Raw genomic sequence first — 21,253 nt, 5'->3', positions numbered from 1 at the left:
TCGATGAAGCTGAAGATGAACCTGAGCAGCTCGAGGAGCAGCCCGAAGAGCAAGCACAACAAACGCATCTAATGCCTCCATATTTCCAATCCTCTATGGAGACATTCGATTTTCGATACGCTACTATGGATTCGCGCTTTACTTCTATAGAGTCTCATTTATCCACAATGGGAGCTCAACAATTAGAAATTCTTCAGGAAATGCGTGCAAATAATGAAGCAACCAACGCACGTATTAATGACCCCACTAACGAAATGGCCGCTATGCGAGCTCGTTTTCCTCCTCCTGATCCGGATATGTGATTAAATGTTTTACTTTGAACTCCAAACTTATTGTTTTAACATTTTGAATATTTTGGAATGTTTGAATTTGTGAATTGATTGATTGTGAATTTGTTTGGATTTATGGATGGTATGAACTTATATGTTTTGTGTGATTTATTCATTATTGCATCATTTACTTCATGTTATATATATGACCAATTTTTGCCATATCACATTAAATATGAATATTGATTATGAAGCTAATGGCTAATGTTTCTCTTGATTGTGATCTTAGCAGCTTATGCATACATATACCTAATCAATTGGCTAAATGTTTTTCACGTTTCTTTGAATCTTTTTGATTTAACAAAAAGGGGGAGAAGTGGTTTTAAGTGTGTTTTAAAATAAGTGTGTTTTAAAATGATAAATGTGAGAAGTGTTAAAGTAAGGGGGAGTAATTTCAAAACTTGATTTCAAAATCTTAAAATTACTAAAATGTTTTGTTATATCAAAAAGGGGGAGATTGTTGAAAACATTTTGATATTTCGATATAACAAATTAAGTTAAATGAATTTTAAGATTTTCCAAAATGATTTTCTAAGTATATTCGATATAATTATTCGAATATCAAAACATTACTCCAAATATTTCAAAAATCATTTTTAATCCTTACTTAAGTGTAAAATTAATCTTAAAACAATTTCAAAATAATCTTTCGAAGTATTTCGAACCATTTCAAAGCCAAAAATTCTAGATTGCTCAGAGGGAACCGATTCCCCCCCAAGGGGGTACCGATTCCCCCCTGAATGGTTTGGCTCCGAGATTTCCAGAATGCTCGGAGGGAACTGATTCCCCCATAGGGGTACCGATTCCCCCCTGTTCAACGGTCGAAATATTTGAATTTTACACTTAGGGAACCGATTCCCTATGAGGGGGAACCGATTCCCCCTACGCTCCAAGCTGTTTTATTAATTGTTTTCACACTAAAACGGCTATATGATCTTCACTAATCATCCCTAACGTTCAGAAGTGATTCAAGGTGTATTTAAACAAGTTCTGAAGCCCTTGATCAAGAAGAAATCATAGAGAAACAAGAGAGAAAGCATCAAACACCAAGTTTGTGCAAATCAAGCCAATTTTCCTTTCAATATTCATTTTGCTTTCAAGAACACCATTTGTGCTCATTTGTAATTATCTTTGAGTGTTCTTTTCTTGTTCTAGAATTGTGCAAACATCTTACCTTGTGAAGTTTTCCTTATAAGTTTGCAAATTTGTAATCTTCTCTTTGGGAAAGAGTGTTCTCAAGAATTGGAGTATATTCTTGAGGGTGTTGTAAGGTTATCTCTTTGGCCTCAAAAGAAAGAACAAATTAGTGAATTTGTTGAAAAATCCTTAGTGTGGATAGCTAAGGTAGTGGACGTAGACTTTGATTGAGAAAGTCGAACCACTCTAAATCGCTGTGCAATTACTTTCAATTTTCTGAAAAGCTTCCACCAAATTTTTAATTGCCAATTCACCCCCCTCTTGGCCAAATCCGTCAATCGATTAACTCAACAATTTGTTAACTTAATTTTATATTATCGTTAATCCTAAATTACGTATGTGTTAACGTATATATATGTATATATAAATATAAAGAACTCGTTTTTTTATTTATGTGTCAAGATTATATTTACTTATTTTAATAATATATTTATATATTGTATTTGTTTTTTATAAAATATGAATATATTTTATTAAACATAATTTTGTATATATTTGAATGTCTACATAATTTTGTATCTATTCGATATTTTGAAAAGCTTTAAAATATTAGATTATTCGATTAACTTATGAAAGACCTCCAAAGACCTGGAGTGTCATTTCCAAAGGTTATTCGAATAAAAATTATTTTTATCGTTTATTATTTATTTGTCATGTTAAGTGGATCTTTCATCGAATAAAATATTTCAAAAAATGAATTCACTCATTCCAAAAAAATCATAGAAATAAAAAAGATCGTAATTTAAATTTCGAGTTCAAATGTGTAAAATTTCATCGTTTTTGACAACGTATAATCGAGAGGTACCAATTTTGGGTGTTGTGGAGTGCTTACCCTTACTCACGCGTAACCGATTCCCGAATCCTTAAAAATGAATTTCTGGTTAAACGCATGCCAATTTTCGTCTTTAAATAATTTTTCTAAAATTCGTTTAAAAGACGTTTTCTGGGTATTCGACCTACCTAACCAAAAAATCAATAGCGACTCCAATCTTTTCTGAATTAATTTAATTTAAAAAAACAACATTCCTCGAAAGTTGTGTCATACATCTATTTTTTTTCGAATTCTAAGGCAAAAAACGGTGACGACATAAACAAACGAAAATGTTGACGAATACATAAACGAACTGAATACAAGCATCTTATAAAATAAATAAACGCAAACCAACATGTACACTCTAAAGAATAAACAAACAAACAACAAACATGGACATGATCTTGATCGTTCAAATCTAATTCATTTACGCCACTAATCAGCATAAGATACATTTTATATCAACGTACATAAATTTATGTCGAAAATGCTGATTTTTTTTTAAAGATGAGGATCTAGAAATTTAACTAAAAAATCAAACAAATATAAAATATAAAAATTGAGGACTAAATTTATTATTATGTTTTAACTTCATCCATACATAATTTATATCCATACAATATCTTCACATTGAGCCCAAAATCTTTAGAGACAGTAAATATGAATTAATATAAACCCACAGGCTTAATTGATTGAGACGACGATTGCCACATTATGATTGAAAGACACCAAATATCGAGTATGAGATTATGGAAATTTCAATAGTTTTAATTAGATGCCAAGGCATGTTAAATATTCAATTTTAAGGGATGAAAATGGAATCCATTTTAAAGCCTAAACAGGCTGTTGAGAATCAAGACACGTGCTATGTCTGAATTTATTATAATATTATCTATGAATAAATTTTTAGATTAATAATACCGGAAACCATACATTACAATACAACAAGCACGTATTGATTATTAGGTCAAATAGAATATTACTGGAATTATTTATAAATATATAAAGTTAATATAAAAATATTAAATTCGAATATAAAAAAAATAAAGCAATGCCCTGTCATTAATTTTCATAATTAAATATTAGCTTGGTTTTGTTGAGCTTAAATCCACCGATTTTATTTCTTCGGTATAGCTTCTGGGATTCTTCCCTTTCTCACTGCTTTCTGCAAATTAATACAAAATTGTTGCACCAATCATGTGCATCAGTGAGTTGTAATTATACCCTTTTTTGCTGGACACTTTGGGATTCTGTGCTGCTGAAATTAAAATTATTGTATTGCTAAGCAGGTCTTTGGATGTGCTTGGGGTTAATTTTCCATGGTCCATCAAATAAATATGGATAACCCTCTTAATATATATCGATATGGGATTGTTTGTTTAGTTCATAATGATTAAGCGCTGAATAATTCAAATATTGAATGATTCAGAGGCTCTGTATGAATTAGCTCTGAATGTGACGTGTTATTTGATAATGACTCTGAATCATTCAGAATGTACTTCTGTGTTGAATCATTCAGTATTGTTTTGCTGAACCAATCAACACTGAATCATTCAGAGGTGCGAAACAAACGCGCTAAATGTTGAATCGTTCAGCATTCAACGCTGAATGATTCCATTAATAGGCAAATAAACAGCCCCATAGACTTAAATTTCTGTACTTTTAAATTGTATTTAAATAAATTTACATTTGGAATGAAATGTTAATTTATTTGATTAAAACGAGAATAGTAAATAAAAGATTGTTAATATCTTAATCCAATATTTGATGTCAACTAAACTTTAAACAATGTATGATTGGTTCTACTTAATCTAATATCCTTTCGGTCAATCTTAAAGAATGTATCCTTGAGAGTGTGGGTAGTCTTCTATTAAGAATTATTTTATTTTGCAAGTTGTAAAATAATTAGGTTTCAAAAGTCAATTTTATTTTCCATGAAAAAAAAGTAAAAGAAGAATGGAAAAAGGTGATGGAAAACAAGTGAAATTTGTGCATGATTTGCGGATTCAACTTTAAAATTTTGTTTGAATTAATAAATAATATATATATATATTTGAATCAATATAAACATATACTTCGTTATTTTATAGGGTAAAATATATAAATGGTCTCTTGACTATAGTGTATTATTTTATTAAGTCTCTTGACTATTAAAATTTATAAAATAATTATCTGACTATAGAGTATTATTTTGTTTAGTCATTTGACTATTAAAATTACAAAATGGTCACTCGATTATCTATTATGTTCCAAACTCGTCCCTTTTGTTAAAAAATTAACAGTATTATGAGTTGAACGTCAACCTGCTGACTGTCATATGATAAAATCTGATCCCAAAATCTCAAACCACTATCATATCTAGACATCATGTTCACGTCCAGCTTAGACAACCACAATTTTTTTAATGGAAATACGAGTTTAAAATATAATGAATATTCAAACAACTATTTTGTAACTTTTAATAGTTGAGGGACTTAACAAAACAACATTCTATGATCGAATATCATTTCGTAACTTTTAATAGTCAAGGGATTTAATAAAGTGATACCCCATAATCAGGACCATTTGTGTACTTTATCCTATTTTATAATATGCAATGTCTTATAAATTTAGAGTTTACAACTCTTTTAAACTACCTTAATGAATATAATGAGAGTTTAAGGAAAAATACAATGAATTATATTATATATTTCTTAACAATAATATATATATATATATATTATTGTTTTGGGTTTGTCAAAGCGTAGAAAATGACCTTTCATAGTTTTATTGTTTGTACCACATGAATGTATCATAAATAACCCACCTAATATCTAGGAGTAAGCGTTTGATAGTAAAAAAAATTCGAGTTATTCGAGTTAACGAGTCATATTTTACAACTTGAGTTAACTTAAAAATTTTCGAGTCGAATAGATTTTTCGAGCTTCTGTTTAATTTTAGTTATAAATATTTTTAATATTATAATATTATTTGATTCTAATTTAAGTGACTTTCTATAACCATATATACAATACAAATATATTTCTGTGTATTTTACTAAAAATACAAAGAAATATATTTGTATTTCGAGTTATTCGATAATAAATCCACTGATTACTAAAATTTCGAGTTATTCGAGTTGTATTTTACAACTTGATTTGAACTTAAAACTTTTTTGAGTTGAGTCGAGTTTACTAAATTGCAACTTTAAGTTAATTCAAGTCGAATCGAAAAATTGATTTTTCAAATCGAGTCGAATTTTACTCACCCCTACTAATATGCTCATCTTAGCTTACCATAAAGCAATAGGGTAAACATAAAGACCCAACAAATGTATATAAAAAAAAATAACATTTCATAACCTACGATACCCGACAAATATTTAAACATGATATATATATATATATATATTGTATCACATGAATGTATCATACCCCTTATAGATTATATTGTTAAAATTTGAATTCTTTAAAAGATAATATATATTTTTTATTAAAATTATTTAATAATTTAAAATAAAAATATTTTTAAATACAGTTATAATAAAGATGGGGTTGAGACTGAGAATGGTAAGGAAAAATGAATAAAATGGGGTTGAATTTAAGCCGTAGTTGGTCACATTCAGCAGTAGTGGGCTGGAAAACATGTGCGGGGATTAAAGACGAACAGTTGGTAGGCATTATAGATTCCTCTTTCTGTCGAATACGGCATTATCTCTTTGGGCTTTCAATCGCACAACTCTAGGCCCATCCCATGTCACTAATATGCTATTTTAAAGGTACAGGTGAATCGAGTTTGAACAAATACATTTATGTTTGTATTTGTTTAAATTTTCAATATCATTTTCGTGTTTGACATTTATATTTAAAAGTATTTATGTTTATTCGTTTAATGTTCTTGAACGTGCTTATTTAATATTTACGAACATATTCGTTTAACTTTCATTTAGTAATCTAATTTTATTTTTATATGAACATAATTTAGTCTCTTTCTTTACCAATATTTAAAAAGTAATAAAAGAAAAAGGAGATCAAAGTAAACGAGTTTAAAATAAACGAGTATATTCTTAAACATAAATGAATCGAACATATCTCTCTTTATGATCATTCATTTATTATATGAACATATTTTTTTATTAAATGAACATAACTAAATATTGTACTAATATATATATATATATTTGCAATAGATAGATAGATCCTCCACCTTTCACCTTTGAATAGCCAAACCCGAAAAACTCAAAAGCCAACAAAATCAAATCAATCTCCCTTCGTTTCTCCCACACAAAGACATCACCAACCCCAACTTTGCTTCCCCTCTTTTCCCCCAAACTCATTTCCCTCCATCCCCTTTTGTCTTTGGATCTGAGTTTTCTCTCTTTTCTTTCCCTCCAAACACTGTTTTCCCCTTTGTTTAATTTGATCCAACCAAACCCCCATAATTTTTCTTCTTCTTTTGGTTCGTTTTTTATGGTTGTATGTTTCAGAACTGAAATGGGAATGCTCGTAAAGAAAGCATGAGCAAAAACCCAATTGGTAGCAAGAACAGCAAGCTAAACGACGGCGATTTGACTGAAGAAGAGCAAGTAGTTGAAGTAAATGAGGAAGACGAAGAAGAAGAGTGTTTTTACGAATCCCTTGACCGCATTGCTTCTTCTAATTCTTGTTCTTGTTCGAACTCAACTTCTCCTTCTTCTGACTCGGATTCTGACCCAATTACCCTTTCGAACAATGCCGACCATTCATTTCCCGTCCCTAAATTCCCCGAAGTTGTTTCCCAGTTTGACATCTGGATCTCTGAACCCGCCTCCGTTTCTGAAAGAAGAACCCGTTTGCTCCGTGAAATGGGGCTCAGCCGCCACCCGGGTCTTTCCCGGATAAGACCCGGGTCAGAAACGGACGTCGGTGTGGGACGGGAAGTGGATAATTGTGGTACTTATGGAGGGGTGGTTGGAAGAAGATCGGTTTCATCGAATCGGTTGGTAAACAAAGAGTTGGAAAAGCAAGATCGTGGAGGAGAAAAGGAAACCAGTTCTTCTGCAATTGTACGATCGAAATCAGATGGTGATTGTAATGATGTTGCCGTTTCTTCCTCGCCTTTATCCCTTTGTTCTAATTCATCTTCTTCGATTCTTTCTTTAGGTTTAGGTAGTGTAAATAATAATAACATTACTGAATGCAATCAAAGTAATGCCGCTGCTGCTAACTTGAGACTCTGCGAAAGTAATGGATCTAAGCCACCCACGGGGCGGATTAGCAAAAGTTTCAATGGGGAACTTGGCTTTAAATCATTTGATGATGGGGAGGCTGCTGTGGTGGACGATGAGATAGATTGCAGAGAACAAGTGTGTACCATTAAGAACCTTGATAATGGGGAACAGTTTGTGGTAAACGAGGTTAGAGAAGATGGGATGTGGAACAAGTTAAAGGAAGTCGGGACAGGGAGACAGTTGACAATGGAGGAATTCCAGGTTTGTGTCGGCCATTCTCCGATCGTTCAAGAGTTAATGAGAAGGCAAAATGTGGAAGAGGGTAATAGAAATAATGCCGATTTGATTGTCAACGGTGGGGGTGTCGGTGTTTCAAAGTTGAAGAAGAAAGGGGGCTGGTTTAGAAATATAAAGAGCGTTGCAAATAGCGTGAAGGGCAATAAGGAAAGGCGAAGCAGCGATGAGAGGGATACTCATCGGAGAAGGGTGGGAGGAGATCAAGTTCTGCCACTGATGATAGCCAGGATGTTTCGTTTCATGGGCCGGAGAGAGTGAGGGTAAAGCAGTATGGGAAGCATGTAAAGAGTTAACTGCTCTTTTCAAGAGTCAAGAGATACAGGCGCATACAGGTTCCATTTGGAGTATTAAATTCAGTTTGGATGGCAAATACCTTGCTAGTGCAGGCGAGGATTGTGTGATTCATGTATGGAAGGTTATTGAATCAGAGAGGAAAGGCGAGTTGTTGATGGAAAAGCAAGAAGATGGGAATTTGAGCCTTTTGCTTGTGGCTAATGGATCACCGGAACGTACCCTGTCATCACCAAGTTCTGATCTCCATCCTGAGAAGAAGAGAAGAGGACGGTCGTCGATAAGCCGAAAATCAATGAGCCTAGACCACATTGTGGTGCCAGATACTGTATTTGCACTTACGGATAAGCCTATTTGTTCTTTTCTAGGACATTTGGATGACGTGCTTGACCTATCATGGTCCAAGTCTCAGGTTTGTCACCAGACTATCATTATAGTTTGATTTTCAGGTTTTAGTAAGCTATGTTATGGGGAAGAACTTTATTTAAAGTTTCTGTTTTCATCCTTTAGAAGCCTTATAAACTAAATCTCGGGTAATTGTTGATGTCTATTTACTTGGATTTAGTCAATCAGTTAAATAGATGTGTTGGTTTTTCTTATACCGAGCGGTTATGGTCTATTTTCATGCTGGCTCAAGGTAAACAAAGAATGCATTTTTGTTCTTTTTCAGATCTCCACTCTGTGAGATGGATTTTCAGATCGAGTTTATTGGACTGAAAAAAATTAGTAGCTTGATCTGAGAAGTCTATCTTCTACTTTTCCTTGTATTTTGAAAATCAAGGGAATCGAGATTATAACAATGTCTCAATGTGAAGAGAGTTGACTCAAGCACCTGCTTGTAATGCACTTAATCAGAAGTTATATGTGAACATAACTGGTTGTATTACATGTGAATTTCACAAATTATGAAATCTATTGCCATCCTGCTTTATTGTTTTTACTTTTTAATGCTTCTATGTTACCTTCTTCCTTGTTACTAGTTTTGGTTAAGGTTCATGGTGTCATCATAATATACCTTGTTGACACTTTAAGATCATCTAATGGCATGTAACTGAAATTGAATGCCTTAAAAAGTCCTTCAAGTTTTAAACGATGCTGAAGTGATGCCTCTATGTATTCCTTTTATATTTGTAGCAAGCATATCGAGAGGTCGTTGTTTGACCATATTTTATGACCCCCCGGGTCATTGCTTAGCCTCTTTTAGAATCATTGCTATGGAATATTCTGGTAAGATTTTTTCTATTTTTTTCTTTTCAGCAATTGCTCTCATCTTCAATGGACAAAACAGTTAGGCTTTGGGATTTGACTAGCAAGAGTTGTTTGAGAATATTTTCACACAGTGATTATGGTGAGTAAATAACTGTTTAACTTCGGATTTTAGCCTTATAATGTCCCTGTTAAGAACATCTATAATTGTTGCCTTTTTTTTTGGGATAAATAGATAGAATACCTAAGAGCAGCGAATGACTTGAGATTTACCTTTGTTCTCCATAGTTGTTAAATCAACCTTTGCATCAACCCAAAAAAACCTAAGAGACTCTTGAGAAGCTAAATCTCTAGTGTAATTTTTTGGCTTAGAACTTGCACAGCGTTCACTCATGTTAAGTGCGTTTGGTTTTGTTTCAATGGAAATTGTAATTCAAAGATCCAACATAAAGAAATATCTAATTAGCCTTTTTCTTGTCTCTTGAAATTGATTTATGTATTACTGATCATGCTTTATTCTTGTGGATCTGCCTCGACACAGTAACTTGCATCCAATTTAACCCGGTCGATGATAGATACTTCATTAGTGGATCCTTAGATTCTAAAGTTCGCATATGGAGCATTCCTGATTGTAAAGTTGTTGATTGGAATGATCTGCATGAAATGGTCACTGCCGCTTGTTTTACACCAGATGGCCAGGTTGGGAATGACCAATTACAAGTTCGTTCTATATAATATACAATATACAATGAATAAGAAGCTCATGGAACTTCTATTTATTTTGTAGGGTGCACTAGTTGGTTCGTACAAAGGAAGCTGCCGTTTATACAATGCTTTTGGTACAAGTTTATGAATTCTCTCTCCCTATATTGTCTGCATACTTGTGCTTTATTTTATGGATGACTCACCAAAGAAGTTTCTTGCATTCATGCATCTTTTCTCCAGAGAACAAGTTGCTACAGAAAAGTCAAATCAATTTGCAGAACAAAAAGAAGAAATCTCATCAAAGGAAAATTACAGGTTTCCAGGTAATCCCATGCCCCTGCTGCTTTAAATTCTATGTTCAATATTGAAGGCACATTTCTTACTTGGAACCCCTTTTTTTTTCATATTTCTTGCCACCTCGTGCTCACTTTATACTTCCTCCTGCTGGTTACTTTCTCAATCAGTTTGCACCTGGAAGTTCATCAGAAGTACTCGTCACATCTGCAGATTCACGAATTCGGGTTGTTGATGGTACTGATCTGATTCACAAGTTTAAAGGTAATTCTTCATATGATGTAAATATGTGCATGAGATTATGGAATTATGCTGATTCCACTGATGTTGTTGACTATATGTGACAGGATTTCGGAACACAAACAGCCAAATATCTGCTTCTGTTACGGCAAATGGAAAATATGTTGTCTGTGCTAGTGAGGACTCTTATGTTTACGTGTGGAAACACGATGTAGAATCAAGGCCTAGCAGAAATAAAGGAGTCACTGAGACACGCTCTTATGAACATTTTCACTGTAAAGATGTATCAGTTGCCATCCCTTGGCCAGGCATTGGTGACACTTGGGGACTGAGAGATACAGAATTGAATGATCAAAGTCGTTTCGAAGACAATGTCGATGAAGTTTCAACAGCCAATCATCCTCCTGCACCTATTGAGGAGTATAGCGGAAATGAGGGTTCATTATCTGCATCCAGGTGCAACAATAGCCCTCTCCACGGGACCATTTCAAGCGCCACCAATAGCTACTTCGTTGACAGGATCTCAGCTACATGGCCGGAGGAAAAACTACTTACGGCAATACGGACCTGGAACAGCCCGAAGGCGAGTGTGGACTTGTCTGGGGTTAACCCAAACATGTCAGCCTTGGGTATGGTGATTGTAACTGCTGGGCTTAGAGGTGAGATTAGAACTTTCCAAAATTTCGGATTGCCATTTCGAATTTAATTGGGTAAGGAACCTCAAGGGTGTTGGGAAATGAGTTAATATGCGAGTACAATCCATTTCTCTCCACCTGTGTATAGAGGTTGAGATTTGTAATATTAGCTAGTTCCATTTCTTTGTTTGTGCCTATGCCCTTGAATGTTGGGCAAAGTATAGATTCGTTTGACAGAAAAAGAAAAAAAAAACTACGCTATGAGGTGGAAAGCCTATTGAGTTGAAAATGAAATTCTTTTACTGCATATTATCCTTCATCAGTGAATTCCATGTTGTACAACGCTATGAGTTTGAGAGATTTAAGCCTTTTCTTTTATTGTTATTTCCCATTTCCCAAACCTAATGACGGTGAAGCAAATGTCCAAAACAACAATGCATCTTATCATCACATCTATATTAAGTATTTAAATTTGTTACGATTAAGGAGGTCGAGTTGGATCAGATTTTTAATCAACTTGATTTGAGAAATATATCCTTATGACTTAAATTTTAATATAAAAGTTGACACCTAATTTAATCCGATACAAGTATATAAAAAATTATTTAGTAATACAATTATTAGTAATACTATACAAATATACATAATTACAATATGAAACTACGGCGTCACCGCAAAAAATTCAACATCACCCTAATCCATTATACTTGGGATAGCAATTTCACCCGCGTCGGACGGTTCAAATTTTTTTTTAAATATGGTTCAGGTTGGGTTGAGTCGAATTTTTTAAGGAGTGAAGTTGGATCAGGTTCTGACGGAGGGTGAAAAAACTCCGATTTGAATCTATTAGAGGATAATAATATAATTCTATTTAAATTTTTATTATTTTTTAATTAAATCCTTAATTTATATTGGGTCCGATTGGATTTATAGACTAAAAAAATCGGATCGGGTCGGAATCGGTTGGATGATATATATATTTCGAGTCAGATCATGTATAATATAGAATACAAAATTTTTGGATTAGATTGGGTCGACCAAAAACTCGACCCTAAACTGACCCGATGTGATCCCTAATTACGCTATATCCCCCACTAGGGACCATAGTCACTCCCTGTCCCTTTCAATCCTCATAAAACCAGACCCCATAAATTTTGGGGACACAACACCGAAATATCCCCATGCTGTTTAATAGGAAAAAGAAAATATATTTTAAAAATATCATAGGAAATCCAAATATCAAACCCTCATTGGCTACGCACCTGGAATCGATATGGCCGATACATTACCCTCCTAATTATCTTATCCTTCCATTAACTTTGCTTTCTTTTTTCTTCCCACCTTATTTAATTGCCACCATTAAAAGCTGTTTGACATACTGCTTCCCCTTGGGATTCTACAGTTCAAAGTTGGTAATGGCTCTACAGACAGCTGCTTTGGTTCCAGCTACTTTCTCTGTGCCTAAAGAGGTTTGTTTTAAGCTTTGTATCCATGAAAGCGGTTCTTTTTTGTGTTTTAATGGTGGGATTTTTATTGTTTTTGCAGGGAAAATGTTGTGCATCTTTCAAGGATTCAAATTTCTTTGGAGTTTCACTTTCTGACAGTGTCAAAGCTGATTTCAGTTGTTCTGCATTAAGATGCAAGGTTTCATTTGTTGTTGTTTTTGTCCAGAATGAAACATTGATGTTACATGTTTCATATATTGTTCGTTTCTGCTGTTTTTGTGGCTGTGATTTGAGGATTATGTTTCATTGTAGAGGGAATTCAACCAAAGAAATGGAGCTGTGAGAGCCCAAACGACAGCTACTGAAGCTCCTGCCACCACCAGATCCGCCGTGGATGGCAAGAAAACTCTGAGAAAGGGTAGTGTTATCATAACCGGTGCCTCCTCTGGGTTGGGTTTAGCCACTGCTAAGGCCTTGGCTGAAACTGGGAAATGGCATATTATCATGGCTTGCAGGGACTTTCTCAAGGCCGAGAGAGCAGCAAAGTCTGCTGGCATGTCTAAAGAAAATTACACCATTATGCACTTGGATCTTGCCTCATTGGACAGCGTCCGACAATTCGTCGACAGTTACAAGCGATCGGGGAGGCCTCTTGATGTTCTTGTTTGCAATGCTGCTGTTTACCAGCCAACTGCCAAGGAACCCTCTTTCACTGCTGAAGGATTTGAGCTTAGTGTGGGAACTAACCATCTTGGTCACTTCCTTCTGTCCCGGTTATTGCTCGAAGACCTGAAGCAATCCGATTATCCATCGAAGCGTCTCATTATTGTCGGTTCGATTACAGGTAAATTACTACCAATGCATTCGAAATGATCATGTTACAAAAGATTGTTATACAGATATACTAACTTGGAGTTGTTTTTTGGTACAATGAATCAGGAAACACGAATACCTTGGCTGGAAATGTACCTCCCAGGGCCAACCTTGGGGATATGAGGGGACTTGCGGGGGGACTGAATGGACTGAATAGCTCGACCATGATCGATGGTGGAGAATTCGACGGTGCCAAGGCATACAAGGATAGCAAAGTCTGCAATATGCTCACTATGCAAGAATTCCACAAGCGGTTCCACGAGGAAACCGGCATCACATTCGCTTCCCTTTACCCGGGCTGCATAGCTACCACCGGCTTGTTCAGGGAGCACATTCCGTTGTTCCGACTCCTCTTCCCTCCATTCCAGAAGTACATCACCAAGGGCTTCGTCTCCGAGGAGGAAGCCGGAAAAAGACTAGCTCAGGTATAAACAAAGACAACATAATGAACAATCAGTAGCAGAACTTGTATATAGCATCGAGTGTTGTTTAATGTCTCGTCAATCAACAAAAACTATGCTGCTTTGATGTAGGTCGTGAGCCAGCCGAGCTTGACGAAATCCGGTGTTTACTGGAGCTGGAACAAGGATTCGGCTTCGTTCGAGAACCAGCTGTCTCAGGAAGCCAGTGATGAGGAGAAAGCACGCAAAATATGGGAGCTGAGTGAGAAACTTGTGGGGTTGGCCTAAGTTAGAGCCTTGAGATTGAATGTAGTGTGGATCTTAGATTCTAGATGGTGTGCTGCTGTAAAACCTTCTTCTTTTGTAGATTGTAGGTGACTGGCGTTTTCAGTATGAAGAATGAGCAAGCCAGATAATAAATTGTCAATTTCTTTAAGTAGTTATTATTGTCTTAATCAACATCATAATAACATTCGTAATATTTGAAAATATTCGTATTAAACGCATTCGAATTCGAATAATATAGTTTATCCGTAGCTGAAGTTCATGCTACATTGCTCTTAATGGGGCACACAATCATTCCCCTCTCTCTTCAGCTGGTAGAATCAAGATGTGCCTTTACTTGGTTGATTCGAAACGGCTAAAATATACATTTAGTAATTCAACTATCACTCTTATTTCATTTTGGATTATTTTTCTTTTCAAAATCATACTTGATATTTAGTTTTGATTTCATTTTAGTCATCCGTCGTTAAAAAATTAACGGTGGTAATGACATGGTATCATAAGATAATGTCATGTCATCATTGAAAAATTAAAAATATATATTATCACGTTTGTTAGTTTTTTAACGGCGGCTGACTAAAATGATACTAAAACTAAACATTAGTTATGGATTTTGAAAAAAAAAATAGTTGAGAGATCAAAACAAAACAAAAATTACAGTTAAGGTACTAAACTTATAATTTACCTAAAACTTAACTGTGATAATAACATGTCACCTTAAGATAATATTCTATCACCACTAAAAAATTTTAAAATTATAATATCAGTAGTTTTGTTAAATTTTTAACAACAAAATTATGATTTTAAAACATAACATTATAATTAAAATATGATTTTAACAAAAATGAAATTTTGATAATAGTTTTTGTAAATAACCAAAATGAAATCAAAACATAACATTAATTATGATTTTAAAAGAAATAACTGAAGGATCAAAACGAAATTAAAATAATAGTTAAAATATTAAACATGTAATTTACTCTTTTTTTTACCTTCTTTTTCTTTTTCTACGTTAATCTGGTAACTATAAGACAATTAATAATGAAAGCTCGTATTCCTAGGGTTTAAACTCCATACCTCAACAAATAATAACAACTTTTTATCACTGAATTCGCGTCCATCTTTGTTTCTTAAAATAGAAAAAGCTTCCTCTCTTCCCACCGCAACGCTGCCAGCGATCTCCATGGTCAAGCAAATAAAATCTGTGGGTGTCTTAGATAGGATCAGTAACTTACCTGATCATATCCTTTGTGACGTTTTATCATTCCTTCCCGGAAAAGATGCAGCCCGAACCTCTGTTCTTTCACACAGGTGGAGGTATCTTTTTGTTTCATCATTATCTACCCTTGATTTTACTCGTTTCTTAGCGCCTCGAGAAAATGATGAAAATTTCCTGGAATTTGTGGATAGATTCTTTTCTAACCCCAATCGGGTAAGTTTAGAATGCTTTAGGGTGAATGACTTTTGGGTGGATTGTCACATTCCTTTGGGGAAGAGTGAAATTAGATGGGGGATTAACCCTCCATGGCGTGATGATTATGTACGCCTTGATGGTTGGATATGTGCTGCATTGCGGCGTGGGGTTAAGGAATTTGGTATACACTCCATAAATCAAAATTTTCTCACCTTGCCCACTCTTCTGTTTACTTGCCAGTCGCTGGTGACACTGAAATTGAGTATCACGGGTGCCCATCATGTTCCATCTAATGCTTGTTTACCCAATCTCAGGACTCTTCATTTTGCATACTTTGTATTTCGAGATGGTCCTTCAGTTCTAAAGTTAATTTCCAGTTGCCCTTTGTTAGAAGATTTGGCTTTTGTTAGATGTCGGTTTCATGAGAGAAATGAACTCAATATCAGTAGTCTTTCTCTTAAGAGATTGGTTCTAGATTTTGAAAAGATTGTGGCTCGTGACAGAGGTTTCGATCTTGTTGCGGTTAATGCTCCAAACCTTGTTTATTTCAAATATGTCGACAACGACGACATGGCTGAAGGTTGTACTTTAAGTGACATGAAATCTCTAGAGAAAGCTGATGTTAAAATCACTCTACTTGGCAGCGAGGGTCGTGGGCATGCAAGAAATCTTCTTCGGAGAATTTGTAATATACAGTCTCTGTATTTAGCCATTGAAGATTTGGTTGTTATCAATCAAGTCAATGTGTTCGAAACGCAACTTGAATCAGTGTTTGCGTTTCACAACCTTGTTGAATTTGAATTTGTGAATTATTCAGATTGGCAAGCGGCTTGGATTGTGGAGTTTCTACATTGCATGCCTAATCTAATGAAGCTTGTCCTGGATCTGGTATGAAAGCTTGTTTAAGTACTATTTAATCTATACATTCTTTACAATGAAATACTCAATTATATCCTCCAGTACAACAAAACTTATTTGAATTTGAAAGCCGTTCGAGATCACAATTTATATCCATGTTAAACTCACAAACTTCACTTCGTGTGTGCGTGTGTGTGTTTAGAGAACTGCAGAAGAAGGTTTCGGGTCACTGCCTAATGCATTGCCTGCATGCTTGCTATTTCACCTCAAGGAGATTGAAACAGGGTACATCAAGGAAGACGAAGGTCTGTTTGAACTGATTAGTTATTTTCTGAAACATGCATTAGTTCTAGAGAAGCTCGTAATTAGAATTTATGCCTCCTGTGACGAAGATCGATTACATGCCATTGAAAAACTATCGAGTTTACCAAAGGGATCGAAGAAATGTGATGTCATGTTTCTCGATTGATTTTAGAAATGCTTTGCTGTCATAACACTTTTTGTTGGGATGTAAATAGCAAATACTATGTGATGTTACTGTTATTATTTTAAGTTTAGGGTTTGCTTGTCATTGATATTCACTCTTGATATGTACTTATCAAGATGGGATGAGCTTGCACCAGCAAGTACTTGTGTTATTCATGCTATACATGCAGAAAAAGAACAAGAAATACAAGGTTAAAATATTATGTAGGAATTCATTAATACAAACATAAGCTTATGTAGTTTCTCTCCTTTTTTTTGTCATGATTCAATCACTCGTTATATTACATCCCCCCACCATCAACCTAAATCAGGAAACTCAAAAGCTTCACTACTTGAGATCGAGCTTTCAGGCAATCGTAAATGGCAGTGGCATGCTGTCTTATCGCTCTGGAATCTTGTCTTTCAAATACTTCACAACAGCTTTGGTTCCCCTGTCTAGAATTGGCCTCCTGATGCTGGGGGGAAAAAGAATGAATTGAGATCGTTTCATACTAGAACCGAAACAGAAAACATCGTTCGGGTTTATAAAACTTTAGTGTTTCCATGTTACTGATTTTGAATTTGGAATGAAGTATAGCTCAAATACTGGATGACTTCACTACTTTAGTGTGAATGCATGCGACATATCTTATTAGTTTCAACTAACACCCCTCAAATAAAGCTCCTTCGAGTGTGGTAAGCTGGAAAATGCTGGATTCTCTGGTAATGAACCGGGAATAATTGTTTATGTCAATGTCCTTTTGAGACATACGCACACACCCTTGTAGTTGTAGTTGTTCGAACTCAAAATCTCAACGGAAAATAATATTCTTTTTAATCACCGAGACCACTTAATAGATTCTAGCAACGATGAACTTAACAAAATAATTAAACTACTTTTTAAAAGGAAAATAACTATGTTACTAATCTAATACAATGAGCTTATATGGAAAATAATTTATATAAACTTGAATCATTATCGATTTATCATTTTAAAATTATTATTTTCGCTTTTCAATCTTTTGAAACAACTTTAATAAAAGTAATTAAAACATATTTTATTTTCTAGATTTTACATATTTTTCATTCTTATAATATCTCAATCAAAATGTTATTTTCAATATTTTTCAAAAATAAAAATTAAAGCGAAAATCATCCTTAGTAAACCAAGTTTTGAAATATTAAGACAAATATACTCGCATTTCCCGAAATTATTTGTGGGCGATATTAAGCCGATCGAACCGATGAGGATGATTTTCTAGTTTCAACAGTCGAGTGATGAGCACTAGCAGACTGACCTTTGTGAGACCGTGGCTCAGCAGTAACACACATGAAATCCTCATCGAACCGATGCCAACAACGGTCAACAAGATGACCAAGCTTGCCACATAATTGGCATTGAATTTTGGTTCTTCCTCGACCACGAGCAGCAGAACGATTGCTTGAGGAGGGACGAGAGGACCTGGAACCTCGGTTGTCATCGGAGTATTTTGCCTCATGTTGAGCAAAACTCGCACTCATAGGCAATGATTCCATGGACTCATCAAATCCAGCTAACTGGGCTTCAGCATCTAGAAGCATTGTGTGTAATTCTTCGAGGGAGAGCGTTTCCTTCATCGTAGTGATAACCGCCATGAACGGCTGGTATTCCCTGGGTAACCCCTTAAGTATACTGGCTATATGACCAACATGTGGTACTGTACTTCCACAGGAGGCGAGTGCATCGCATACCTCCTTGACGCGGGAAAGATAGGTCCGCATAGTGTCATTCCCTTTTCTTAGCGACTGCAGCTTGCAGTGAAGTCCCATAGCAGCGGTAGTAGATCTGTTGGAAAACAATTGTTGCACCGTGCTCCATACTGTGGCAGCCGAATCTGCTCCAACAAACTGCGGCAGTAGGTGCGGGCTGATGGTGGAAAGGAGCCACGACGCTAGTGCACTGTCCTGTGCCACGAACTCTTCAAAGGCATCATTGACAGTCACTTCGCCATTGCTATCAAGTACCGTCTCCGGTGGTGGCTTCAAGACTCCGGTTAATAACCGCTCGAGGCGATGACTTCGGACTGTGAGTAATATCTGTTGCTTCCACAACAGAAAATTCATCTCATCAAGGAGAACACTCACTTTCTTGTGTGCAAAGTTCTTGGACGACTCCATGATCGTTACCAAGAGAGAGCAGCAGCAGCGGAGGCTTACAAGAAATCCCCAGAGCGTTTGGCGAAAGATACCATGTTAGGAAGTGTGAACAACAGAAAAAATATGCTCAGTAAAGAATCGCTTGAATTCATATCAACTGATACATTGTTTTTATAACAATTGTTTAGCTAGTCATTAACCGCTTAACAAACTAACTAACTTGACTAACAACCTAACAGCCTAACCACCCTTACATACACGTGCTGTACCTACAGCAGTTTTACAGTATTCTAACATGGAACCTGTGGGATTTGCGGGACTTGTGCACAAGGTGGTCGAGTGGGACAACTAGGGTGATTATTACATCTCTCCTGACATCCGGAATTAAGATTATCAAGAAGACCGGGCTCACCAATTACAGCGGTTCTTGTATCATCGGCGTTCATCTCATGACTTTTGCTGGCTGCATGGACGTGATCAGGAAGAAGGTCGTCCATGTTCTTGTTGTGGTCGTCGCCATCGTTGTTGTGATGTTCCAGGAGGAACCTATGACCCAAACAGAAGCTTAAAGATAAAAACACCGACAGACTCAAGACTGCAAGTTTTGTTACCGACACCAGCTTTGTGTGCCTTCTTCTCTTTCGATCCTCAATCAAACCAATGGGTTATGAATGTTTTTGTTTGATTTGTTCGTTTAATCCGGAAGCATGGATTGCATGACTACTTGTTTTGCCTGCAACGCCATTCTTAAACACAGCCGTCTTTTACACCTCTAGCCTGCTCATCACTTTCAACCATTCTTATGCATCTTGAATCGGGTGATGAATTTTCTTAAATACTATCTTACATGTATATATATATGCGAATGAAGCACGTTCAAGTTTTAGGGTTTAATGTCAATTTTCGAATTTTACCCTTTCATAATTATTTTAGTTTAGGTTAGGTTAAGTTGTCTACGTAATTTTACTTATAACATAAATTTATCGAGTGATTTTAGTCGTAAAAGAGGATATTGTTCTTTTAAGAAAATGTATATTTAAATAATTATACTTACGAGATATGTATTCGTTATCAATAATCTAAAAAATACATAGACATGCATTACTTCATAATCACTCGAGATTATTTAAGAAAAAAACTTAAATTCTAATAAAATAAGATTATATTATTTTTATAAATCAATTCAATTGATCGTACTTCCACATGCTTCTTTAAATCTAAAGAACAAATTGCACATTCACCGAATGATATTTCATAATTATCCTTTTATCTTAAAAAAAATGAGTGGAAAAAAGGTCCAATAACAACTTCTGCAATCAAACTTATCAAAAAAATAAAAATAAAAATCATTTCAACTATTAATAGACACTTAAAAAAACATGTAACAAGAGGATTAATCGGTTTTTGGACCAATAGGGCAACTAATTTCATAAAAACTTTCCAACGATATACCACTTCATTTCAAAAACTTTTCAATGATATACCATTTCATTTCAAAAACTTTTAAAAAACGAGCTATCATCAATGACCATTTAATAATAATTTTCTCAGACACCATTTAATACACAATGACAATAACTTTTCAGTGTCCAATTACTTCACTTCATAAACTTTTCATTGATATATCACTTTATTTCATAAATTTTTCAATGATTTATCACTTTATTTCATAAAAACGTCATTTTTTCATACACCAATTAATACACAATGACAACAATTTTTTAGTGTCCAATCACTTCACCACATAAACTTTTCAGTGATATATCACTTAATTTCGCTGTTATATCAAGCAAGGACAGATATAAACCTATTTTTTTTAAATGTTTTTATTTATTTTTTGTAGTTTTTCATAAACCTATTTTTTGTTATGTCAGCTCGTCCTATATGAAGCGCTTCCTAAAGGCCTATAAATATGTGTGAGGTAAAACAAAAAACATTTTAGAAAATTTGAGTCTTTCACTTCCAAAGCTTGACTTTTTTTCCTAACATGACTATTAATTTTGCAATTGTTTTTTATTTTTTATGATTGCAAAGCTTTAACCATGTCTTTAAAAAAAAATCAACTAAACGAGTTGAAGTTCAAAATAGAAAGAAGTGTTCAACTCGAAAGCAATAGAAGAATATCTTCATTATATTATAAATTGCCACCATCATGCACGGGGTTTCATCTAAGCGATGATGTC

The 21,253-nt window shown here is 34.8% G+C and overlaps 2 protein-coding genes and 1 pseudogene across 2 annotated transcripts; all 3 read left to right on the top strand.

Annotated features, from left to right (window-relative positions):
- Window positions 1–6,525: 6,525 nt before the first annotated feature.
- On the top strand, window positions 6,526–11,531 carry LOC120123264 (annotated as a pseudogene).
- Window positions 11,532–12,549: 1,018 nt separating this feature from the next.
- LOC120123335 (protochlorophyllide reductase, chloroplastic-like) lies at window positions 12,550–14,345 on the top strand. Its single transcript, XM_039142258.1, has 5 exons — window positions 12,550–12,662; window positions 12,739–12,837; window positions 12,951–13,482; window positions 13,578–13,936; window positions 14,045–14,345. The coding sequence occupies exons 1-5, from the start codon at window positions 12,609–12,611 to the stop codon at window positions 14,198–14,200; spliced, it is 1,200 nt and encodes a 399-aa protein (XP_038998189.1). The 5' UTR covers window positions 12,550–12,608; the 3' UTR covers window positions 14,201–14,345.
- Window positions 14,346–15,272: 927 nt separating this feature from the next.
- LOC120123340 (F-box/FBD/LRR-repeat protein At2g26030-like) lies at window positions 15,273–17,137 on the top strand. Its single transcript, XM_039142261.1, has 2 exons — window positions 15,273–16,499; window positions 16,672–17,137. The coding sequence occupies exons 1-2, from the start codon at window positions 15,381–15,383 to the stop codon at window positions 16,936–16,938; spliced, it is 1,386 nt and encodes a 461-aa protein (XP_038998192.1). The 5' UTR covers window positions 15,273–15,380; the 3' UTR covers window positions 16,939–17,137.
- The last annotated feature ends 4,116 nt before the right edge of the window (window positions 17,138–21,253 follow it).

This window comes from Hibiscus syriacus, unplaced genomic scaffold (assembly GCF_006381635.1).
Source record: "Hibiscus syriacus cultivar Baekdansim isolate YM2019G1 unplaced genomic scaffold, ASM638163v2 tig00110392_pilon, whole genome shotgun sequence".
NCBI classification, from domain to species: domain Eukaryota; kingdom Viridiplantae; phylum Streptophyta; class Magnoliopsida; order Malvales; family Malvaceae; genus Hibiscus; species Hibiscus syriacus.
The sequence above is the reverse complement of the archived record's forward strand: the minus strand, read 5'-3'. Positions and strand labels throughout refer to the sequence as shown.